General features: G+C 39.2%; 1 protein-coding gene across 1 annotated transcript; it reads left to right on the top strand.

The window, feature by feature from the left end:
- Positions 1–921: 921 nt before the first annotated feature.
- LOC141225824 (uncharacterized) lies at positions 922–24141 on the top strand. Its single transcript, XM_073667104.1, has 6 exons — positions 922–1102; positions 3888–4492; positions 7038–7178; positions 7842–7903; positions 10838–11101; positions 22428–24141. Exons 1-6 carry the CDS (start codon positions 999–1001, stop codon positions 22467–22469), a joined length of 1218 nt encoding a protein of 405 aa, XP_073523205.1. The 5' UTR covers positions 922–998; the 3' UTR covers positions 22470–24141.
- Positions 24142–24728: the final 587 nt, after the last annotated feature.

The following is a 24728-nucleotide window of genomic DNA, read 5'->3' as shown; positions in this document are numbered from 1 at the left end:
TTTTACATATTCTCTGAGTCGGCTGTCAGATGAACAATGAGCTTGGAGAACAATGAGCTTGGAGAATGGCTGAATGCTCATTGTTCAAGTGGCTTCTGGTGGAACGTCAAAATGCTGGCCTCTGGGAGACACATTGGACCGCTGCATGAGGTGGCCCAATGATGCCCCCTTGCCTACCCTTGTTTCTCTCCTGCATTACTGTCAGTAATGTTGATATAGTTGATAGTGTGAGTATTATCGGTATAATTGGTATTGTCAGCACTGTCAATATTGTCAGCATTGTTTTGTGTGTTTTTTTTCAATATTACAGCAAATACATTGCGATTCTATTGTGGCAAAATAAATCACAAGCACATTTGACCTAACGATCAATTAAAAAATATGTGGCAGCTGCACCAGGACCAGGAGATGACCATTCCACCTAAACTGTGTATAGGAGGGGTGACACTGAATATTTGCCCCATGTCTAGGAACACATAGATTCGCCTCCACATAAGTCAAAAAGATGAAAATTAAATAGTTAAGAAAATATTGGAAAGTTACCTAAAAAGTTGTTTTTAAAAAGAAGCACACACCTGTATTTGCAAAATTCATTAACGATCGTTCTGTATATTCACGTATTCAATCAAGTGGACAGTTTCTCTTCTAACTGAATGGTTTCTAGGAACAATAAAGGCACGTATCTGCTAATAGTCTCAAAACCATATACTGTGTCTGTCAGTGTGGAAATTTGCAAAGGGTATAAGGTCAGACAGGCTTACCAGAAATGATGCCTTGTGCTAACAGCTACTTATCATTTATCACTGTCATGTTAAACTGGTGTTAGTTCACTTTACAGTTCTAAGGCAGCCTGTGGCAATAAGGAAGCAGAAATGAATGAAGCTCCGGAAGTTTGTGTGAGCTTTCTATGTATTGTTGGGAAAGCACGGAGGCCGAGCTTCTTATCTCAGCCTTACCTGCTCATTGGTAGCTTATAAATAGGGACTGAGATCACCTTTATGTACTCAGGTTTTACTGTACAGGTAGGGAAGAAGCGGGCCAGAGGCACACAGCTAACAGCAGCCAAACACACACATTCGCAAGTTATGATGGAAACAGAAAGGTGAGTTCCATAGACGACAAAATAATTTTACCTTCAGAATTTTGTTATTCGTCTTTCCTATGACCTTACTTGATAGCTACAAGCAGCGAAACTTCTCCAGAAGGCAACCAGGGTTGCCAAATGCCAACTTGATTTTTTTATTATGTTTATGGATGCCTTATCTGGACAACTTTTTTTATGGATTCTTTGAAAAAAACATATATAAGGCATAAGGATTATAAGTTATATACACTACAGCTTAGAATATCAGTATCAAGTTACGAACATATTAACAGCATTTAGTGTGAACTGTAAACTTCTGATAACTAAATTCGCAATAAACTGTACTAAGTCCTCCAGTATGTAAAAAAAAAATCACTGATGCATAAACGTTTTTACATTTTTTTAGGGACATTGGGAAAAAAAAGTGCTCTATTTTTATAGATTGTTCAGGAATTTCTGGACGGTTGGCAACTCTGAAGTATACTTCTTCAGATTTTCAACTTCAGCATATATAGTGCATGCTGGAAATCTCGTTTGGGGAAGATCACCTGTAAACTTGCATCTAGGTGGCCTCCAAATTACTCCTTAGTCTACTTGTTTGGCTTTTCTGTACTTTGTTCCTATGCAATGGGACTAGAAACTTTGATAGTGGAGAGGGAGACACGTTAGGGGCGATTTAGTGCAGATATTCTCCTTTCAGCACTTAACAGGATATCACTGGATGTACCTCTACATTGTCTATCTCCTACACTGTACCGTCAACAATAACTCCTCCAGTACAGTTGTACCCAGCACCAGTAAGATTAGGCAGTGCTGGTTCTTGAAACCCCTAACGCATGCACAACGGCGCTGCCTAATGGATACAACCATGCTGGAGGAATTACTGCTGATGGCACAGTGCAGGAGACACCCAATATAGTAGGGCTTATGAAGGACACCCAACACAATCCTGCAGAGCGCTGAGAGGAGGATACCTGCACTGAATACTTTACAGTGAACCAAGCACACTCTTATGGTGCCTCCACCTCCACTGCCAGTGTTTGTACTCCTAGCGAACAGTAACGAAGCACAGAAAAGCCAGACAAGTAGACTTTGGAGTAAGCAGTGGTTTGGAGGCCACTTACGGTATATACAAGTTTTTCACAGGACTGTAGCTAAATCGCTTAATAAAGTAACTTGCAAAGTCAAATAACTAAATTTTGGATAAAATTAGGAAAAAAGTGCGAACTTTTAGTTATTCTTTAATAAATAAAATAAAAAGCTGAGATGATTATAACTATGAATTCACTGTGTGATTTACATTTTAGTAAAGCCATGTACAAATAATATAGGGCATCGCTATCATAGGCTATGAATATGTTACAAGGTCAGGTGCATCAAAAGGAGCCCCCAATGATCATGGGAATGAAATACAGAATATGCACAAAATAGTTAATTTAAAACTATATATACACACCTTATTTTTTATTTCATATTTTAATCTATTTTGAAATCTGCATAATGAAATAATGAAAAAATGTATTTATTTTTTATCTGGAAAATGTAAGTTGTTTGTACTTTATTCTTTATGGCTTCATCAGCAGTAGTGTGACGTTTTAAAGGGATACAGGTGTACTCCTTTTTCATTCTCTGCGTAGTTCTTATAACATATATTGGAAAAGGTCATTTATTCTTTATAAATATGGGGATAAGAATTCTGGAAAACCCCTCTAACGTATCATCTGTCCGTAAAGATCATCAATTGTTTGCACATATTAGAATGAACATAAATGTCCCTACATGACTAAATGATAAATCACTCTGTCGTAGCTTTAGTTACTGTGTTGTCTTTAGTTACTAAACACGACATATATAATGACCATCCTGCTAAGCTCAGTGCTCCTGCTATAGTTAAAAGCTGACCCTTGTATTGTATATGGAAAGGCAAGAAATGCAAGATATGTTTTATTTTCAAAAATGTCTCATGGTTTATTTGATATTTAATCTTAATTGATGTAACTGTAATAATTATATTAATATTATAAAACAGTAAACAACTCAAAATGCCAATGTTTGGGTGTTATACTAACACAAAGTACAATGTTTGCATAAATTCACACCATTCTGCCAAACATATGCTGAAAAGGAGTCCCTTTAGCCTATCCTAAGTCAGGATACATTAGGATCCCCTATTTTAAATAGTCAATGACAGAGGTATGCGAGTTGCAGATTGCTGGACATATGACCCACCAAAAAAACGCTTTTAAAAATATCCTTCTATGGCAGTAGTTCTTTCAATGAAATTGTCCAGTATGCATAGATATGAACCAATTTTTCTCTAAAAGTCTTCTCAAAAATGTAATCTTTTGGAAACCAACCAAGAAATGAGGTTGCATTATCATGGCAGGTGGGCTCACACAATTTGATCAAAATGCACACTAAGAATCGCACATTTATATAAAAAGTATCAGTAATGCAATTTAAACGGATTTATGTATTGCAGATGACTTTGTGCCTCAAGGATGTTGCTGATTTTTTTTTGTTGCCATATGGCATTGCAAAAATTCTAGAATGAATACATTGGTATTATTTTCTCCTCTCTCAGAAACTACATTGGTAACATGTACACCCACACCTAGAGCCAGTGAAGGAAACCATTGTGTGAATGTGCAGAAACAATATTAACCGCATGTGAACGATGTTTGGTTTACAATAATCCGAGGCTGCAGAGGAGCAATGTTAACCCCTATCAGGAAGCAATCTCCACCCTTCCCCTTTAGTATATGTGACGTGTAGTGATATATTTTGTTTTGGTTTCATACAGGCAAAATAAGGAAGAGGAAATAAACAACAGCCCAAAAATGGAGAGAAAACAAAGAGGGAAATTTGTTTCTTTAAGCGGACAAGAGGCAAAAATTGTACTGGAAACATACATTAAAAGAAGCTTAAGTCACCATGAGGCAAAAAGGACAGGGTGTAAGAAGGAGGCAAAGGTGCAGAGGTCGGTTAGTGATATCACCAGGTTCACACACAGAGTGAATAAATATAAGACTGCGGTGGTACCTCAAGCTGAAGTGCAGGCGACGGAGAAGAAAGACAGTGATACCGGTGTGACAGTGCACGAGCCGGCAGCCATCACTAAGGCCAAAAATGTCAAAAAACAATCATGGTTCAAGAGCTTTCTAAATCAGCTATTTAAAAAAGAAGAGAATATTTCTGAACCAACTGTATCTGTGGTTACTAAAGTAGCTGAAGACTCAGTGGCCTCTTCTACTGAAGGACATTCAGAACAAACTACGAAGAAAAATAGTTTTAGAAAATCTGGCATCCGAAAAGCACTTTCTTTTAAAAAGAATGCCGATGAAAAGTTAAAAAGACCCACTCATCTCCCATTGAAGCGCAAACCTAGACCACTTCCATTTCAACCACGTAAGTAGTTGTGATACTTCTAGAAATATCATGATTTATCTGTTTTTTAGTGCGTCTCAAGGAATTACTTTGGACTAAACTATACATTTATTTCAAGGGGTATCAGGAATTTACCATACATGTTTTATAGATTAGAGTCCCACGCTTGCTCAGCTAGTTTTGACCCTTAGTGACTTGAGCCACCCTTGCATGTTTTACTACTTCTCCATTTAAAATGGTGCAGCATAGACTTCATTCTGTAGACAGATGAAGGGCGTGCTTCTATGAGACATTTATGACATATCCTGAGGACTGAGATGGAAAGCTATGTTATTTTTTTGCAGTATTTTTATATATATATATATACATATACATACACATATATATATATATATATATATACACACTGCTCAAAAAAATAAAGGGAACACTCAAGTAACACATCCTAGATCTGAATGAATGAAATATTCTCATTGAATACTTTGTTCTGTACAAAGTTGAATGTGCTGACAACAGAATTACACAAAAATCATCAATAGAAATCAAATTTATTAACCAATGGAGGCCTGGATATAGAGTCACCCCCAAAATTAAAGTGGAAAAACACACTACAGGCTGATCCAACTTTGGTGTAATGTTCTTAAAACAAGTCAAAAGTATTGTGTGGCCTCCACGTGCCTGTATGACCTCCCTACAACACCTGGGCATGCTCCTGATGAGGTTGCGGATGGTCTCCTCTGGGATCTCCTCTCAGACCTGGACTAAAGCATCCGCCAACTCCTGGACAGTCTGTGGTGCAACGTTGGTGGATGGAGCGAGACATGATGTCCCAGATGTGCTCAATCGAATTCAGGTCTGGGGAATGGGTGGGCCAGTCCATAGCTTCAATGCCCTCATCTTGCAGGAACTGCTGACACACTCCAGCCACATGAGGTCTGGCATTGTCCTGCATTAGGAGGAACCCAGGGCCAACCGCACCAGCATATGGTCTCATAAGGGGTCTGAGGATCTCATCTCGGTAACTAATGGCAGTCAGGCTACCTCTGGCGAGCACATGGAGGGCTGTGCGGCCCTTCAAAGAAATGCCACCTTACACCATTACTGACCCACTGCCAAACCGGTCATGCTGAAGGATGTTGCAGGCAGCAGATCGCTCTCCGCAGCATCTCCAGACTCTGTCACGTCTGTCACATGTGCTCAGTGTGAACCTGCTTTCATCTGTGTAGAGCACAGGGCGCCAGTGGCGACTTTGCCAATACTGGTGTTTTGTGGCAAATGCCAAGCGTCCTGCACGGTGTTGGGCTGTGAGCACAACCCCCATCTGTGGACGTCGGGCCCTCATACCACCCTCATGGAGTCAGTTTCTAACCGTTTGTGCGGACACATGTACATTTGTGGCCTGCTGGAGGTCATTTTGCAGGGCTCTGGCAGTGCTCCTCCTGTTCCTCCTTGCACAAAGGAGGAGGTAACGGTCCTGCTGCTGGGTTGTTGCCCTCCTATGGTTCCCTCCACATATTCTGGTATCTGCTCCATGCTCTGGACACTACGCTGACAGACACAACTACCCTTCTTGCCACAGCAAGCACTGATGTGCCATCCTGGATGAACTACACTATCTGAGCAAATTCTGTGGGTTGTACTGTAGACACCGCCTCATGCTACTGTACCTCTAGGGGTGAGAGCAATGGCAAAATGAAAAAGTGACCAAAACAACAGCCAAAAAGGATGAGAACAGAGAAATGGTCTGTGGTCACCACCTGCAGAACCACTCCTTTATAGAGGGTATCTTGCTATTTGCCTATCATTTCTACCAGTTGTCTGTTCGATTACACAACAGCAGGAGAAATTGATTCACAATCAGTGTTGCTTCATAACTGGACAGGTAGATTTCACAGAAGTGTTATTGACTTGAAGTTACATTGTGTTGTTTAAGTGTTCCCTTTATTTTTTTGAGCAGTGTATATATATATATATATATATAATTTTAATTTTTTTTTCTTGCTGAGACTTTCTTGAGTTTGAGAACATCCATAACATTATAACAGAGTATCTGAACATACACAGGGAACCTGTCAGTAGATTCATGCTGCCAAACCTCGGGCAGCATGAATGAGAGCCTGGCTGCATGATTGCAGCCTTATATACTTTTCACTGAAACTCTATATATGACTAGAGGGTCCTCACTATAACTATATCCTAACTGGTCTTGTCTCTAACCATTATCCTTACCTAGCTTCTTTTAGCTGTGTTAGAGGTGATTGACAGGTCTTTCACTATGGCAGAAGACTGTCAATCACCTGGAGTGGACTAATCTCGTTTCTGGCTATGGTCCCTGACCGACTTCTCCCTAAACTGCTAGAGATGATTGACAGGTCTCTCGCAACAGGAGAGACCTGTCAATCTCATCTCCATCTATGATCCCTGGCCGGATCTCCTAACTATATTTTCTCTGAAATACCGGTGCCAAATTTACCTTGCAGCAATCGTGCAGCCAGGCTCTGATGCATGCTGCTGTGGTATGGGCAGCATGAATCAACTCACAGATTCCCGTTAACATTCTGTTTAGGTGAAAAGAATGAAGATTGCTACTATGAACAAGTATCTGCAGAGATTGATCTACTTGTGAAAGGAACTGAAAGCCTGGACATTGGAGAGAGAAAAGAGAGCTTGAGTGGAGATTTAAATGCAAATGGATCACATGACATGGGTAAGAAATGGAAGAAAATCTAGTCATACACACAGATAGGTTATTGTAGGAAAAGATCTTTCTGACCTTAGAAACCATTGATATGGTGGAAAATATAATACGTTTTCCACAATAGTTCAGTGGACTTGGCACAGGAGTAGGCTGCCCTTAAAGGCTACTGGCAGGAGATTTACTGTAGGGTCACCAAACTAATTATGTTGTTGGGAAAGATAGTAAAAGTTAAGCTCAAGCATGTTGTCCTGGCCACAAACAACAATAAAGCCCTATGTAATTGAAGCTGCAAGTGCACTGAGGGCAGGGATCCTGCACATTATTTCACACCTAGTGTCACTCTATGTGCTTGAATGACGTCAGTTCAGCACTGCTGATAATAACAGTGACATAATGGTGCTGAGTAGACATGAATAAAGTCTTTGGGATAGCTCTAGACGTTGAATAATACAGAGCATCAGTGAACTTGCAGAAAATTGACGGCACTTGGTGCACTTGCAACCTCATTTGCATAACAATTCATTGTTCATTTTGTCAGCATTTAAATATCTGTTTCAGGTATGTTTGAACTTGTCTTTCACTACTCTACCCAGCCATGTAGTTAGTTGGGTGACCCAAAAGCTCCTGAAAGGTTTCATTTTAATCTATTGAGTATTTTTCGTTTTTCTGTAGATACAATGATTAAGAAGATTGTTGCTATTCTTCAAAAGGAAGGTGATGCCTATAACAGAACGGTATGGAATAAATATTGTGAGATCTAATGACAATGTCTGACCATGTGTCTATTACCATCCACACAGTTTTGCAATATGTAATAACTATTGTTGTTTGTATGACGCTCCTCATATACAAGTGTGTTTTACCTTGACAGTTATAGCAGTTATAGCAGAATACTTTCAAAATAAGTCGCGTAAGATATCATCAATTTTCTTATGTAAATTGTATATTGCATGATCAGCATCACCTGCCATGTCCACAGAAGCGGTGGCCAGCAGAGAGATGAACTGTATTTTGTAGCAGGCATAATATTACAACCCATACTGTATTTCCCAAGTGGCTAGATGCAATGATGATAAAAAAGAAGAAACACTCTTCAACATTGAAATTGCTAAGCCAAGAAGGGAAAGTCATGGACTTCGATATCTTAAGTAGGGTTGAGCGAGTATGTTCTGTCCGAGTATGCTCGACCCGAGCTCCGAGTATTTATAGCTGCTCGGTGATATGGTTGAATCGCTCCCATGTGCATGATTTGCAACTGTTTGACAGCTTTATTACATGTGAGGAATGTGTAAGAAATAGACATTCCTCCCATGTAATAAAGCTGTCAAACAGTCGCTTATCATGCACATGGGAGCGATTCAACCATATCACCGAGCAGCTGTAAATACTCGGAGCTCGGCCCGAGCATACTCGCTGAAAGGGTTAATAGAACATACTCACTCAACACTAATCTTAAGCTATGTTCACACGTTACGTTTTTGCAGCTAATTTTTTTTTGCTGCGATTTTTATTCAAATTAAAAGTTAGTTTTTACAATACCAGCAAAAGCTATGAGAGTTCAGAAATCTCACTTACACGCTTCTTTTTTTTTCCTGACTGAATTGGAAAACTGCTGCATTTTTGAAAACAGCATGTCACTTTTTTCAGCATTTTTGCAGCCTTTTTTCACCCAAAGAAAACAATGAGTAAGTGCAAAAAGCAGCAAAAATGCAACCATCAGTTTTTTTTTTTTTGAGGTGTTTTGGGTGAAAAATACACAGGTACAGCAGGATGTGAACCCCATATGATCTTTCCCAAATTTAAACCATAATGTCTGCTATCCCCATATGAGCATGGCTGTTAGTATTAATACAGTTTAATTAAATTAGCGATATGTGTGAAAGAAAGCAATGCCCTACCAATTTATTAGGTAAACAATGCCCCACCAATTCAACTTCACCCTGCTGTTTTTACATTTGCAATTGTGTATTTTTTCATGAACTCAAATAACCTTAGTTCATGGCTGCACTTCATACATTAATTCAGCTTTTTTGGTAAGAATAGTCAACTTTTCTCAGACATAAAAAAATAATTTGATAATTTTGCCCTTCTAAAAATGTTTTATGCTTTCACATACATCTTGCGTTAGTTCCCTAACACCTTGTATTGGTCATGTTTGCAAGGTAGAAGCAAAGCTGAACTTTGGGGTCCTAAAAAGTGCAGCACAAAAATGCATGAAAAATGCAGAAAGAAAAGCAGCACAAAAAGGCAGCAAAACCTGTGCCAAAAGATCAGATTTTAGCTGCAGAAAAAAGCAGTAAAAAAGCAATATGTGAAAATTAATTATGAGAAATGATGATTAATAATATGCCAAGGATGAAAAAAATGGAAACAAAATTTTCAAAACATTTTGATTTATTCACTAATGAGTACGATTGCCACCTGTAGAAATACACACACTTACATGCTTTGGCATGCTATCAGTGAGGTTATTAATGATTGTCTGACAAATGTTCTGCCAAGCTGAATGCACTTGGGCAAATCATCAAGATCCGTGGCTGGCAGCTTCCTTTGCAATTGTCAGTTAATGACATCCCAGATGTGCTCGATGGGAGACAAGTCCAGAGATGCTGCAAATCATGTAGCCCATTTAGGCCAAGCAGGCTACTTACTGTTGCATGACCAATCTGGAGAACATGTGAGCAACACCATGCTGAGGCCTTTATGAGGGAACATTGGTCCTATTCCAAGGATTATTGTGTGGAATAGAATAATATATAATAGCCGTACTCCTATAGTCTTCATTCCAGATACATTAACAGCTCAGTGTTACATTGATTTGGTGGGAAAACCAGTGGTATGGCCATTCCTTCAAAGTGTCACACTTGCTGTTTTTCAGCAACAACATCAGATAGCATTGCTAGTGTTACCTAGAGCCGCCTGTGTGGCCTAAACATGTTATTATGACCTGCAGCATCTCTGAACTTGTCTCCCATTGAGTACATCTGAGACATCATCGGTTGGCAAGTGCAAAGGGAGCAGCCAGCAGCGGATCTTGATGATTTGCATACCCAAGTATTCATTGTAGCAGAACAATCATTAATAGCCTCTTTTATAGCTGTCAAGCTGTGCAAGTGTGTGTATTTCTGCACATGGCGCTCATATATGATACTGAATAAATCAAGATGTTTTGAAAAAGTTGTTTCCATTTTTTTCATTATTTAGATATCATTAACAAGTCTATCAATCCTGTGATTTTGATATTTCCATGACTTTCCCTTCTTGTTTTGCAATTGCAATGTTATGGGTGTATATGAGTGTGTATTGTGACAACTAATTGAAAAAATATTGTAATTAACTGAATTCATTTTCATAAGACCTGCATTTTAGGTCAAAATCTTATTTTTGTAATACATGGGACAATATATTCAAAGGTTCAAACCTTTTTGACTAGAGATATAGTCATAGGTAGTTGCAGTCAATCATAGTCACTGGTTACGCAAACACATAGACAAAGACATAAGGAGACACCAGTATTATAAAAGGTGCATGGTAGGTAGCAGGTACTGTTACCAATTTTACTTTGGAGAACTGGTGTTAAAAGTTATGCATCTGGTTCCAACAATTAGGGATGAATCATTTGCATCTAAAAGAAATATTGAAGTATGTCTAATTTATCATCTCTGCAGATTAAAGAAGATCTAACCCTAAGCAACTTTTTCAGAGATATATCATACAATTCATTCAAGCAGCTCGCTGATGTCTATGTTGACCAAGGAGTCAAAAAGACGGAGTCAGAGGCGACTCCTGAGGACATGAAATTTGCATTTTCTGTTCACTTTACAAAGCAGGTTGTAGGACTCTCTAATCACCCTGCGAAGAGGATCATGGGCTTTGGGACACAGTACCTTCATGATAGTTGTGCATGGCTTTCATATAATAGAGAAATTATGGTAAGTGATCCATATAAAAATTCCACAGGTAGGGCTAGGGGCTAAAAAAAGATTTAATGAAGCCAGTGCATCACCACTCATGCAAATCTGCGCACGTGCGCTGCTCATTCCGGCAGCATCACTGCGTCTCTAAAGAACGGTGTACGCTTCCAGGCTTCAGAGGCGCATGTCCGGTAGGTCAGAAGATAGCTTCCGGTCATGCACAGTGCGTCTCTGAAGCCGGGAAGCGTACACCTGTCTTCAGAGACTCAGTGACCCTGCCGGAATGAGCGGCGCACATGTGCAAATTTACATGAGCTCGTACAAATCATGTTATCACGCCCACAGGGCTTCTGGAGGATCCTATACCTTGACCTCAACGGGACTCCAGAGGCACCAGCAGCTTCAAATATCTGTTTAGTGCTTTGAAATGGTATTTTAGCAGCTACTCTCTTAATCCGATGACTTTTTCTGTCAGAAAACTTCCTCATTATGCCTTTATCTGCACAAACCTGTCTATGCTCTGTATCAGCTACAAGTATCTTCACAGTACTATGATCAGGCTAAAGTTTTTAGTAAATATCCAGTTTTTTCATACCTTGTCCAAGGCATTACACTATTTCATGCTTTTGGCCGCAGAGAGATCCTTTTTCTTTCCCATATTGCTTGAAACCTGTGGCTGCTTAATAATGTGGAATGTCCTTCTTAAGTAGTTTTTCTTTAATTGGGTTAATCTGGCAAGCTAATTATCGCACATGTTTGAGATTCATTTCAGTGATCCAAAGAGCCCTGAGACACAACATCATCCATAAGTTTATCTGAAAAACAAAAAATGACATCTTTATGACAATTAAATCCAACTTGCATAATAATTTGGGACCTGGTGTAGAATTCAATAAGTACTCCTGGAGTTATGCAGCCAGTATTCTGTCATCCGTGCAGACAGAGGTCTACCTCTCAAAGGTGATCAAAGCAGCAGAAGAAAAAATTATGGAGTTTGGACATATTCACAAGCTTCAGTAGTAAATACCTTGTGGGCGCAAAATCACCAGGAAGTGCAGGAATGTTTCATTTCTAATACCAAAAAAAGTCCTTTATTGACTTATTAACATGGGAATTATAATAAGTTTTGCCAAGTGGAAGATGTTGGTAAAAGAGGGATTGGGCTTATTGTATTTAAATATGCCTGATCCTTTTTTTCCAAAATTAGGTGCTGCTTATGGTGTCTTGAGTGCATGGTTATGGTAAAGTTTAGAGAAAGAGCTATCATGCTTTAGTACTACACAGATTATCATATTGAGGTGTAGCAAGTGGGCAGTTTTGAGCCAGATCCTGGAGAAATAGTGGTTGAAATGTCCTTGTGCCATACAGTGCTGGACAGATCAAATAGTTAATAAACTAATATTTTTTAAAACCTTATGTTGTTAGGTCTTACTAGGGTTTGAGACAGGCAAAAAAGAAGCAAGACAAAAATATATCTCATACCCTACCATAATTATATATAAATGTAAAGCAAAATTGCATAATAAATATAGGGTACTTAGTGAACTATTTTTGATCAAAAAAAGTATACAAGCCGTCCCACCAGCGGCAAGGTGACCCTAAATTGGGACGGTACCTATACTGCCTATATTAAAAACCTTACTGTATATCAAAGTTGAAGCAATGCATATAAAAGGGTAGACAAATAGGACCGGGTCCCAACTCCAGACCACCTAGGCCCGTGGTAAGCTACATATATACCAATCAGCTCAACAAAGGGCATGCCACACCCTTAAATTGCACCTTGCCGCTGGTGGGACGGCTTGTATACTTTTTTTGATCAAAAATAGTTCACTAAGTACCCTATATTTATTATGCAATTTTGCTTTACATTTATATATAATTATGGTAGGGTATGAGATATATTTTTGTCTTGCTTCTTTTTTGCTAGTGTGAACATGCCTCTGTTTCTTGTATGTCTGCCATCTTAGACCTCAGTTCACATTGTCTGGTTTTTTGACTTGTTTGCATTCTGTGCAATTTAAGGGTGTGGCATGCCCTTTGTTGAGCTGATTGGTATATATGTAGCTTACCACGGGCCTAGGTGGTCTGGAGTTGGGACCCGGTCCTATTTGTCTACCCTTTTATATGCATTGCTTCAACTTTGATATACAGTAAGTTTTTAATATAGGCAGTATAGGTACCGTCCCAATTTAGGGTCACCTTGCCGCTGGTGGGACGGCTTGTATACTTTTTTTGATCAAAAATAGTTCACTAAGTACCCTATATTTATTATGCAATTTTGCTTTACATTTATATATAATTATGGTAGGGTATGAGATATATTTTTGTCTTGCTTCTTTTTTGCTAGTGTGAACATGCCTCTGTTTCTTGTATGTCTGCCATCTTAGACCTCAGTTCACATTGTCTGGTTTTTTGACTTGTTTGCATTCTGTGCAATTTAAGGGTGTGGCATGCCCTTTGTTGAGCTGATTGGTATATATGTAGCTTACCACGGGCCTAGGTGGTCTGGAGTTGGGACCCGGTCCTATTTGTCTACCCTTTTATATGCATTGCTTCAACTTTGATATACAGTAAGGTTTTTAATATAGGCAGTATAGGTACCGTCCCAATTTAGGGTCACCTTGCCGCTGGTGGGACGGCTTGTATACTTTTTTTGATCAAAAATAGTTCACTAAGTACCCTATATTTATTATGCAATTTTGCTTTACATTTATATATAATTATGGTAGGGTATGAGATATATTTTTGTCTTGCTTCTTTTTTGCTAGTGTGAACATGCCTCTGTTTCTTGTATGTCTGCCATCTTAGACCTCAGTTCACATTGTCTGTTTTTTTGACTTGTTTGCATTCTGTGCAATTTAAGGGTGTAGCATGCCCTTTGTTGAGCTGATTGGTATATATGTAGCTTACCACGGGCCTAGGTGGTCTGGAGTTGGGACCCGGTCCTATTTGTCTACCCTTTTATATGCATTGCTTCAACTTTGATATACAGTAAGGTTTTTAATATAGGCAGTATAGGTACCGTCCCAATTTAGGGTCACCTTGCCGCTGGTGGGACGGCTTGTATACTTTTTTTGATCAAAAATAGTTCACTAAGTACCCTATATTTATTATGCAATTTTGCTTTACATTTATATATAATTATGGTAGGGTATGAGATATATTTTTGTCTTGCTTCTTTTTTGCTAGTGTGAACATGCCTCTGTTTCTTGTATGTCTGCCATCTTAGACCTCAGTTCACATTGTCTGGTTTTTTGACTTGTTTGCATTCTGTGCAATTTAAGGGTGTGGCATGCCCTTTGTTGAGCTGATTGGTATATATGTAGCTTACCACGGGCCTAGGTGGTCTGGAGTTGGGACCCGGTCCTATTTGTCTACCCTTTTATATGCATTGCTTCAACTTTGATATACAGTAAGGTTTTTAATATAGGCAGTATAGGTACCGTCCCAATTTAGGGTCACCTTGCCGCTGGTGGGACGGCTTGTATACTTTTTTTGATCAAAAATAGTTCACTAAGTACCCTATATTTATTATGCAATTTTGCTTTACATTTATATATAATTATGGTAGGGTATGAGATATATTTTTGTCTTGCTTCTTTTTTGCTAGTGTGAACATGCCTCTGTTTCTTGTATGTCTGCCATCTTAGACCTCAGTTCACATTGTCTGGTTTTTTGACTTGTTTGCATTCTGTGCAATTTAAGGGTGTGGCATGCCCTTTGTTGAGCTGATTGGTATATATGTAGCTTACCACGGGCCTAGGTGGTCTGGAGTTGGGACCCGGTCCTATTTGTCTACCCTTTTATATGCATTGCTTCAACTTTGATATACAGTAAGGTTTTTAATATAGGCAGTATAGGTACCGTCCCAATTTAGGGTCACCTTGCCGCTGGTGGGACGGCTTGTATACTTTTTTTGATCAAAAATAGTTCACTAAGTACCCTATATTTATTATGCAATTTTGCTTTACATTTATATATAATTATGGTAGGGTATGAGATATATTTTTGTCTTGCTTCTTTTTTGCTAGTGTGAACATGCCTCTGTTTCTTGTATGTCTGCCATCTTAGACCTCAGTTCACATTGTCTGGTTTTTTGACTTGTTTGCATTCTGTGCAATTTAAGGGTGTGGCATGCCCTTTGTTGAGCTGATTGGTATATATGTAGCTTACCACGGGCCTAGGTGGTCTGGAGTTGGGACCCGGTCCTATTTGTCTACCCTTTTATATGCATTGCTTCAACTTTGATATACAGTAAGGTTTTTAATATAGGCAGTATAGGTACCGTCCCAATTTAGGGTCACCTTGCCGCTGGTGGGACGGCTTGTATACTTTTTTTGATCAAAAATAGTTCACTAAGTACCCTATATTTATTATGCAATTTTGCTTTACATTTATATATAATTATGGTAGGGTATGAGATATATTTTTGTCTTGCTTCTTTTTTGCTAGTGTGAACATGCCTCTGTTTCTTGTATGTCTGCCATCTTAGACCTCAGTTCACATTGTCTGGTTTTTTGACTTGTTTGCATTCTGTGCAATTTAAGGGTGTGGCATGCCCTTTGTTGAGCTGATTGGTATATATGTAGCTTACCACGGGCCTAGGTGGTCTGGAGTTGGGACCCGGTCCTATTTGTCTACCCTTTTATATGCATTGCTTCAACTTTGATATACAGTAAGGTTTTTAATATAGGCAGTATAGGTACCGTCCCAATTTAGGGTCAACTTGCCGCTGGTGGGACGGCTTGTATACTTTTTTTGATCAAAAATAGTTCACTAAGTACCCTATATTTATTATGCAATTTTGCTTTACATTTATATATAATTATGGTAGGGTATGAGATATATTTTTGTCTTGCTTCTTTTTTGCTAGTGTGAACATGCCTCTGTTTCTTGTATGTCTGCCATCTTAGACCTCAGTTCACATTGTCTGTTTTTTTGACTTGTTTGCATTCTGTGCAATTTAAGGGTGTGGCATGCCCTTTGTTGAGCTGATTGGTATATATGTAGCTTACCACGGGCCTAGGTGGTCTGGAGTTGGGACCCGGTCCTATTTGTCTACCCTTTTATATGCATTGCTTCAACTTTGATATACAGTAAGGTTTTTAATATAGGCAGTATAGGTACCGTCCCAATTTAGGGTCACCTTGCCGCTGGTGGGACGGCTTGTATACTTTTTTTGATCAAAAATAGTTCACTAAGTACCCTATATTTATTATGCAATTTTGCTTTACATTTATATATAATTATGGTAGGGTATGAGATATATTTTTGTCTTGCTTCTTTTTTGCTAGTGTGAACATGCCTCTGTTTCTTGTATGTCTGCCATCTTAGACCTCAGTTCACATTGTCTGGTTCTAGGGTTTGAGACAGTCTGATTTTTATCTATAAAGAAAGAGGGAAAAAGGTTCTTCACACAACAATGAGAACTGAGCTTTAAAATAGCCTTCTGGTTGGCATTTAAAATTTGGGTCACATACTCAGGACCAAAAATAAGTTAGAGGGACATAGTGGTCTCAACTACACAAATAAGATTAATATGAAAGCGAATAAATGTCTGTAAAACTTTATTTATTATTTTCCAAGATTCTACACTGGCAAAAACGCTAGAAGTTGTAGATAGAAGTAGCTTTTCTTCTTTTTCCATTATAACATACCGGTTTGTAGCTCAGACATCATGGACAATGTTATATGCACTGGGAATGAGTTCTAATACTACAAGTAGTGTAACCGAGTCATCTGTGCTGAAAATAGCATAGCAGTGAGTCATACACAATAACACGGCCAATTCCTATATGTTGTAACATGAGGTATTGCATATACAACACTCCAAGTGACTAGTGGCGGCCTCTGATTAGATCGGTACCAGAAAGACAATGGCAGAAGAAGTAGGGCAAGGTTATTATTGCAACTGGGGAATCATTGTCAAACATTCATGTTGTTTGCGATCAGCTGAGCTTCCGAGCCCATCCCATCTAATAGACATGTGTAATGAATGTTTGATCCACATGATCTCAAATTAATAATGCAATATCATCTTTGAATGGCCAAAAAGGGTGTCTTATAGACTAATGCTGGAACTACATTTATCAGCATGAGATCTCTTAAAGGGAATCTGTCAGCAGGATTTCACCCTCCAACAGTTTAGATGTAGCAGTACAGACCAAAAGTTTGGACACACCTTCTCATTTAAAGATTTTTCTGTATTTTTATGACTATGAAAATTGTACATTCACACTGAAGGCATCAAAACTAAGAATTAACACATGTGGAATTATATACTTAACAAAAAAGTGTGAAACAACTGAAAATATGTCTTATATTCTAGGTTCTTCAAAGTAGCCACCTTTTGCTTTGATGACTGATTTGCACACTCTTGGCATACTCTTGATGAGCTTCAAGAGGTAGTCACCGGAAATGGTCTTCTAACAATCTTGAAGGAGTTCCCAGAGATGCTTAGCACTTGTTGGCTCTTTTGCCTTCACTCTGCGGTCCAGCTCACCCCAAACCATCTCGACTGGGTTCAGGTCTGGTGACTGTGGAGGCCAGGTCATCTGGTGTAGCACCCCATCACTCTCCTTCTTGGTCAAATAGCCCTTACACAGCCTGGAGGTGTGTTTGGGGTCATTGTCCTGTTGAAAAATAAATGGTGGTCCAACTAAACGCAAACCGGATGGAATAGCATGCCGCTGCAAGATGTTGTGGGGTAGCCATGCTGGTTCAGTATGCCTTCAATTTTGAATAAATCCCCAACAATGTCACCAGCAAAGCACCCCCACACCATCACACCTCCTCCTCCATGCTTCACGGTGGGAACCAAGCATGTAGAGTCCATCCGTTCTCCTTTACTGCGTCGCACAAAGACACGGTGGTTGGAACCAAATATCTCAAATTTGGACTCATCAGACCAAAGCACAGATTTCCTCTGGTCTAATGTCCATTCCTTGTGTTCTTTAGCCCAAACAAGTCTCTTCTGCTTGTTGCCTGTCCTTAGCAGTGGTTTCCTAGCAGCTATTTTCCCATGAAGGCCTGCTGCGCAAAGTCTCTTAACAGTTGTTGAAGAGATGTGTCTGCTGCTAGAACTCTGTGTGGCATTGACCTGGTCTCTAATGTGAGGTGCTATTAACCTGTGATTTCTGAGGCTGGTAACTTGGATACATTTATCCTCAGAAGCAGAGATGACTCTTGGTCTTCCTTTCCTGGGGCGGTCCTCATGTGAGCCAGTTTCTTTGTAGCGCTTGATGGTTTTTGCAACTGTACTTGGGGACACTTTCAAAGTTTTCCCAATTTTTCGCACTGACTGACCTTCATTTCTTAAAGTAATGATGGCCACTCGTTTTTCTTTACTTAGCTGCTTTTTTCTTGCCATAATACAAATTCTAACAGTCTATTCAGTAGGACTATCAGCTGTGTATCCACCAGACTTCTGCACAACACAACTGATGGTCCCAACCCCATTTATAAGGCAAGAAATCCCACTTATTAAACCTGACAGGGCACACCTGTGAAGTGAAAACCATTTCCGGTGACTACCTCTTGAAGCTCATCAAGAGAATGCCAAGAGTGTGTAAAGCAGTCATCAAAGCAAAAGGTGGCTACTTTGAAGAACCTAGAATATAAGACATATTTTCAGTTGTTTCACACTTTTTTGTTAAGTATATAATTCCACATGTGTTAATTCATAGTTTTGATGCCTTCTGTGTGAATGTACAATTTTCATAGTCATGAAAATACAGAAAAATCTTTAAATGAGAAGGTGTGTCCAAACTTTTGGTCTGTACTGTAGCTCTTGAAAAAACAAGTCGAACCTTACCTATAATTAGCCAAGCTACCAAGAAATCGCCGTTTAAATCAATATGTAAATTAAGCTGAAGTGCTTTCAGGATGTGGAAGCACTTGCCCATTTTCAGCTCTCCCCAGCTCTATTCCCCGCGAAGCGCCACCTTCTGCTGCTTGACTGACAGTTCCTTTGCTTGCAGTCATACAACAAAGTGAATAGAGCTGGGGAGAGCAGAGGATGGGGAAGTGCTTCCAGGAGCCGAAAGAACTTCAGTCTCATTTACATATTGACTGAAATGTTGATTTCTCGATGACAGAGGAACAGATTGGATAGATAACCAAATTGATGAATTTGCCTTTACAAAAGTTATATACCTACACATGTGGTCAAAATTGTTGGTACCCCTCACTTAATGAAAGAAAAATCCACAATGGTCACAGAAATAACTTGAATCTGACAAAGTAATGATAAATTAAAAATCTTTGAAAATGAACAAATGAAAGTCAGACATTGCTCTTCAACCCCGCTTCCACAGAATTAAAAAAAAATTAAACTCCTGAAATAGGCCTGGACAGAAATGATGGTACTCTTAACTTAATATTTTGTTGAACAACCTTTTGAGGCAATCACTGCAATCAAACGATTTCTGTAACTGTCAATGAGACTTCTGCACCTCTCGACAGGTATTTTGGCCCATTCCTCATGAGCAAACTGCTCCAGTTGTCTCGTGTTTGAAGGTTGCCTTTTCTCATTTGTCCATAGGACATTCTGCCAGAACCTTTGTGGCTTGTCAACATGTAGTTTGGCAAATTCCAGTCTGGCTTTTTCATGATTTTTTTCAACAATGGTGTTCTCATTGGTCGTCTCCCATGAAGTCCACTTTGGATCAAACAATGACGGATGGTGCGATCTGACACTGATGTTCCTGGATCTTGAAGTTCACCTTTAATCTCTTTAGAAGTTATCCTGGGCTCTTTTGTTACCATTCGTATTATCCATCTCTTTGATTTGTCATCAATTTTCCTCCTCCGGCCACATCCAGGGAGGTTGGCTACAGTCCCATGGATCTTAAATTTCTCAATAATATGTGCAACTGTAGTCACAGGAACATCAAGCTGCTTGGAGATGGTCTTATAACCTTTACCTTTAACATGCTTGTCTATAATTTTCTTTCTAATCTCCTGAGACAACTCTTTCCTTTGCTTCCTCTGGTCCATGTTGAGTGTGGTACACACCATGTCACCAAACAGCACAGTGAGTATCTGTAGCCCTATATACAGGCCCACTAACTGATTACAAGATTGTAGATACCTGTGATACTAATTAGTGGACACAACTTGATTTAACATGTCCCTTTTGTCACATTATTTTCAGGGGTACCATCTTTTCTGTCCAGGTCTATTTCAAGAGTTTAATTTTTTTTAAATTCTGTAGAAGCAGTGTTGAAAAGCAATGACTGACTTTCATTTGTTCATTTTCATAGATTTTTAATTTATTATTACTTTTGTCAGATTCAAGTTATTTCTGTGACCATTGTGGGTTTCTCTTTCATTAAACAAGGGGTACCAACAATTTTGACCACATGTGTATATAAACAATTTGGGGCAGAGTGTGTGTGGGGGGCTCCATCTCCCTTTAAACAGTGGAGGCGAGACTCTTTATGCTGCGTACCGTATTTTTCGGACTATAAGGCGCACCGGATTATAAGGCGCATTAACAAAAAAACTCTGCTGAAATGTTTTGGTCCATATATAAGGCGCACCGGACTATAAGGCGCATTAAATTAAACAAGGCTCAGACCGCAAATCAAATTTTATTTAACTCTTTCACAATAGCTGCAAATCAATACATTTGCTTTTTCAGATCATTCTTCTACCACAAATCCATCAAACTCTTCATCTTCAGTGTCAGAGTTTAATAGCTGGGCGATTTCGGCATCAAGCATGCTCGGGTCCTCCTCATCATTATCCGAGTCGGTCTCGCCGCTGATGTTTAGCTCTTCTTCAGTGATAATTCCAGACTTCCTGAAAGCTCGGATGACACTGGAGACTGATACCTTCTCCCAGGCATCCACGATCCACTTGCACATAGTGGCATAACTCGCCCGGCGTTGCCTCCCGGTGTTGGTGAATGTGTGGTCCCCTTCTGTCATCCAATGCTCCCATGCAGCTCTCAATTTAACTTTAAAAGACCTGTTGATGCCAATATCTAGTGGCTGGAGCTCCTTGGTTAATCCACCCGGAATGACGGCAAGCTCCGAATTAGTTTTCTTCACTTGGTCTTTGACAGCTTCGGTCAGATGGGCGCGCATAGAGTCACAGACCAATAGGGATGGGGATCTGTGAAAAAAGCCATCCGGTCTCCTGACGTAGACCTCCCTCAGCCACTCACTCATCTTCTCCTCGTCCATCCAGCCCTTTGGATTAGCCTTGATGATGACACCAGCAGGAAACTGTTCCTTTGGCAAAGTCTTCCTCTTGAAAATGACCATGGGTGGTAGTTTCTGGCCATTAGCCTGACAGCCGAGAACTACAGTGAAAGATGACTTCTCGTTTCCTGTGGTACGTATAGATACCGTACTGGTCCCTGTTTTCTCAACAGTACGGTTTACGGGGATGTCAAAAGTGAGGGGGACCTCATCCATGTTAGTGATGTGTTCTGGTTGGATCTTCTTTTCATTTATTTTGGTTATACAGTAGGTGCGGAAAATGGCCAGCTTCTCTTCATAATCCTTTGGCAGTTGCTGGCAGACAGTAGTTCTGGTGCGGATAGAGAGATTACGCCTTTTCATAAAACGAAAGCACCATGAAGGACCTCCTCGAAAGTCCTTGATCTCCATGTCGCGTGCTATCACTGTGGCTTTTAGGCGAATAGAGACAGTGGAGACGCTTCTACCTGCGGCTCTTTGTTCGATAACCCACTGTTCTATTTTGTCCTCCAAATGTGGCCATCTTGCTTTGTTTCCTCGGAAACTCAGTTTGGTCTTCTTTCCCTGGCGTAGGGCATCTTCTTGTTTCCTCCACTTACGCACCATAGATTCATTTATGTTGAATTCTCTTGCAGCTGCTCTATTTCCATGCACTACTGCATGACTTATAGCTTTAAGCTTAAAATCTGCATCATAAGCATGTCTCTTAACAGGAGGCATTTATGGGGTAGTCGGTATAGAAACTTAAGCACGGGGCTCCTGCGCACAGAGCTGTATGTGTCACCGCTCAGTGAGGATCCTGACTACAGTAGCCGTATTGCTTAAGCCAGGTGCGGGTCCATATATAAGGCGCACCGGACTATAAGGCACACTTTTGATTTCTGAGAAAATTCTGAGATTATATGTGCGCCTTATAGTCCGAAAAATACGGTAGCTTGCCAACCTAAAAATGTGACAATTGCTTTGATACTTGCTATAGGAAGAAAATTACTAATATGTAGTATAACTGGAGCTCCACTTTAGATATTTTTATATTAAGTCATTGAATAATATTTTTTCACTTTAGTAATATGCACATTTTTTTTAATTTTGGATATTTACTTACCTTTTACTTGCTTTGCATTTTTCTGCAGAATATCACTGATGATCAAGAAGCATGTCTCAGCCCTGACTGACAACAGTGGTCCTAACATACCATCCATGATGCTGGCACATGGCAAATTCATTTCATCAATGTGATATATTCATAATATTATAATACATATATATTTTACTGCTGGACGAGTATTGCATTTTAGACTGTCAATATTCAAAATTAAACTAATGTCGTTGGGTATTGAAATTAATTTTCTGAAGGATCTTGCATTTGTTACCTGGGAATTAATAAATTTCCCTAGTTTTAATGCCAAATTAATTGTCTACCCTACTTTGTATGTGGAATGCAAGTAAAATAAAAGAGAATACACGATTTGTCTTTTAAATGGAAACTGTCAGCAGGTTTCTGCTGTATATTCTGTAATCTGAAGGCAGCATGAGATACTGATTTCAGGAATGTGTCACTTATTAGGCTGTGTGCTGTTGTTTCAATACAATCATTGTTTTATCAGCATGAGATTATCACTGTTGGACTAGCAGCCCATGTACCTCCTGGTCCAACCAAGCCCCCAGCAATGATTAGCAGTTTACTCTAAATATACAACGTACATAGAAAGCTGCTAATCAGTTGTGTGGGCGGAGTTAGCTTTCTGAGCTCTGCTACATCTAAAACCTCAGATTGTATCACAACTGCTGCACCCAATAAACTAAGTGATACATCGCTGGAATTAGATTTCTTTCCCTACATTATGCTGATCTCAGATGAGGTATCAAAAACCTGGTGACAGATTCACTTTTAATCCAAGTGATATCAACATCTTTCAATGCAGAACATCAACTTCTCTTTATTTCTTTTTTCAAACCTGTTATATTTGCTATGTGTTGTATCTGAAGACATATTTTCCATATCTTTCTGTGATGTTTCATTGGGTACCATTAATTCAGAATTGTTTTGGTTATAAGTGATAGTACCTAAAGATTTTTGAAGTCAGGGTGGCCAATGCCATACACATTATTGTTGGCTGATCCTGCTGATTTTTGCCCGACCGGTCGGCCGTGTAAAGTGTATGGTCTTCCCGATTTTCCACTTTATGGTGGATGGTAGGATACAGGAGGATCAAACAGTTGGATTTCAATATGCCCAAACGCTTTGTTCTTCTGGAAGAAACCAGGCAGAACAAATACACAACCGGCCAAAAGATTGTTGATGGCAGAGGCTGTTAAAGACATGTCTACAATGGCCTGTACCAGTCTACTTTTATCAATGGAAAGTTTTCTATCAATGGATAAAATGCTTCAATATCATCAAAACAATCTGATAATGGACCTGTAGGTGTGTCATAAAATCATATGGAAAATCTCAGATGTATGTATGCTTGCTGTCTTGTTACTGGCATTGTTTGTAAATTGATATAGATATATTACATTTTGCTTCTGTTTAATTGTGCATAGCAAGGAAGGACACAATATTGAGTCCATGAGCTGCGCTTGCTTTTGACAAAAATAAAAAAAATGTAGGTAAAATGGTTAAAGAGTTGACTGCACTACACTTTTATTTCCTAAAATCAAGCACTTTATAGAATTATATTTTGTTTTGTTGTCCCTGGTCTTTTTTTTTACTGTGTTTACATTGTATAAATATTCATGTACATAATATGTTTTGGAGAAATAATGTATTTTATGATTTTAAAAATGATGTATATAAATGTTATTGAGTAAAAAAATAATAATAATAATCACCCCAAAAAGTTACATTTTTTCCATTTTGATTTGTAAAAATAAAAAAAAGTGGAAGCGTGCACCTACGCAAAATAAAAATACAAATGACTAGGCAAGCTGTAGCACAAAGGCATAAAATCTACAAATGCAGAACTAATGTGTAGCGCATTACTACAAAGTCATAAAAGAGAAATGTACTACACGTGGGTTGACCTCTCTGCCATCTCAACCGCAGAGTTTTAGGCTAGGGTCACAAGACAGTATAAAAAATCATTCAGTGTTTCATCTAGAAAAGTGGGACAATTTTTTTTCTCGCTTGTCACCCATCTCCAATCCATTTTTTTTTTTACTCGGCAGCTATTAATCATTTACAGTTTCTTATGATACATAATTGCAATGTAGCCGTAAAATTTGGATACTATACTGTGGCTCCATTTGGCATCCAATTTTTTTCTCACACCCATAAACTTGAATGGGTGAGTCTCATCCACTTTTTGGAGGAAAGAGGAAAATTGTGCAGAAAAAAAAAAATCATTTGCACTGCCCCAATGAATAACATTGGTCTGAGTGTGATCGGTTAATGGATAAAAGAAACAGGTCACCTGCCCAGAAAGTGGAAA

Source organism: Phyllobates terribilis, unplaced genomic scaffold, assembly GCF_046119375.1.
Source record: "Phyllobates terribilis strain yellow unplaced genomic scaffold, ASM4611937v1 Scaffold_2__4_contigs__length_985480577, whole genome shotgun sequence".
NCBI lineage: Eukaryota > Metazoa > Chordata > Amphibia > Anura > Dendrobatidae > Phyllobates > Phyllobates terribilis.
Note: the sequence above shows the minus strand (reverse complement) of the source record. Positions and strands in the feature narration are given on the sequence as shown.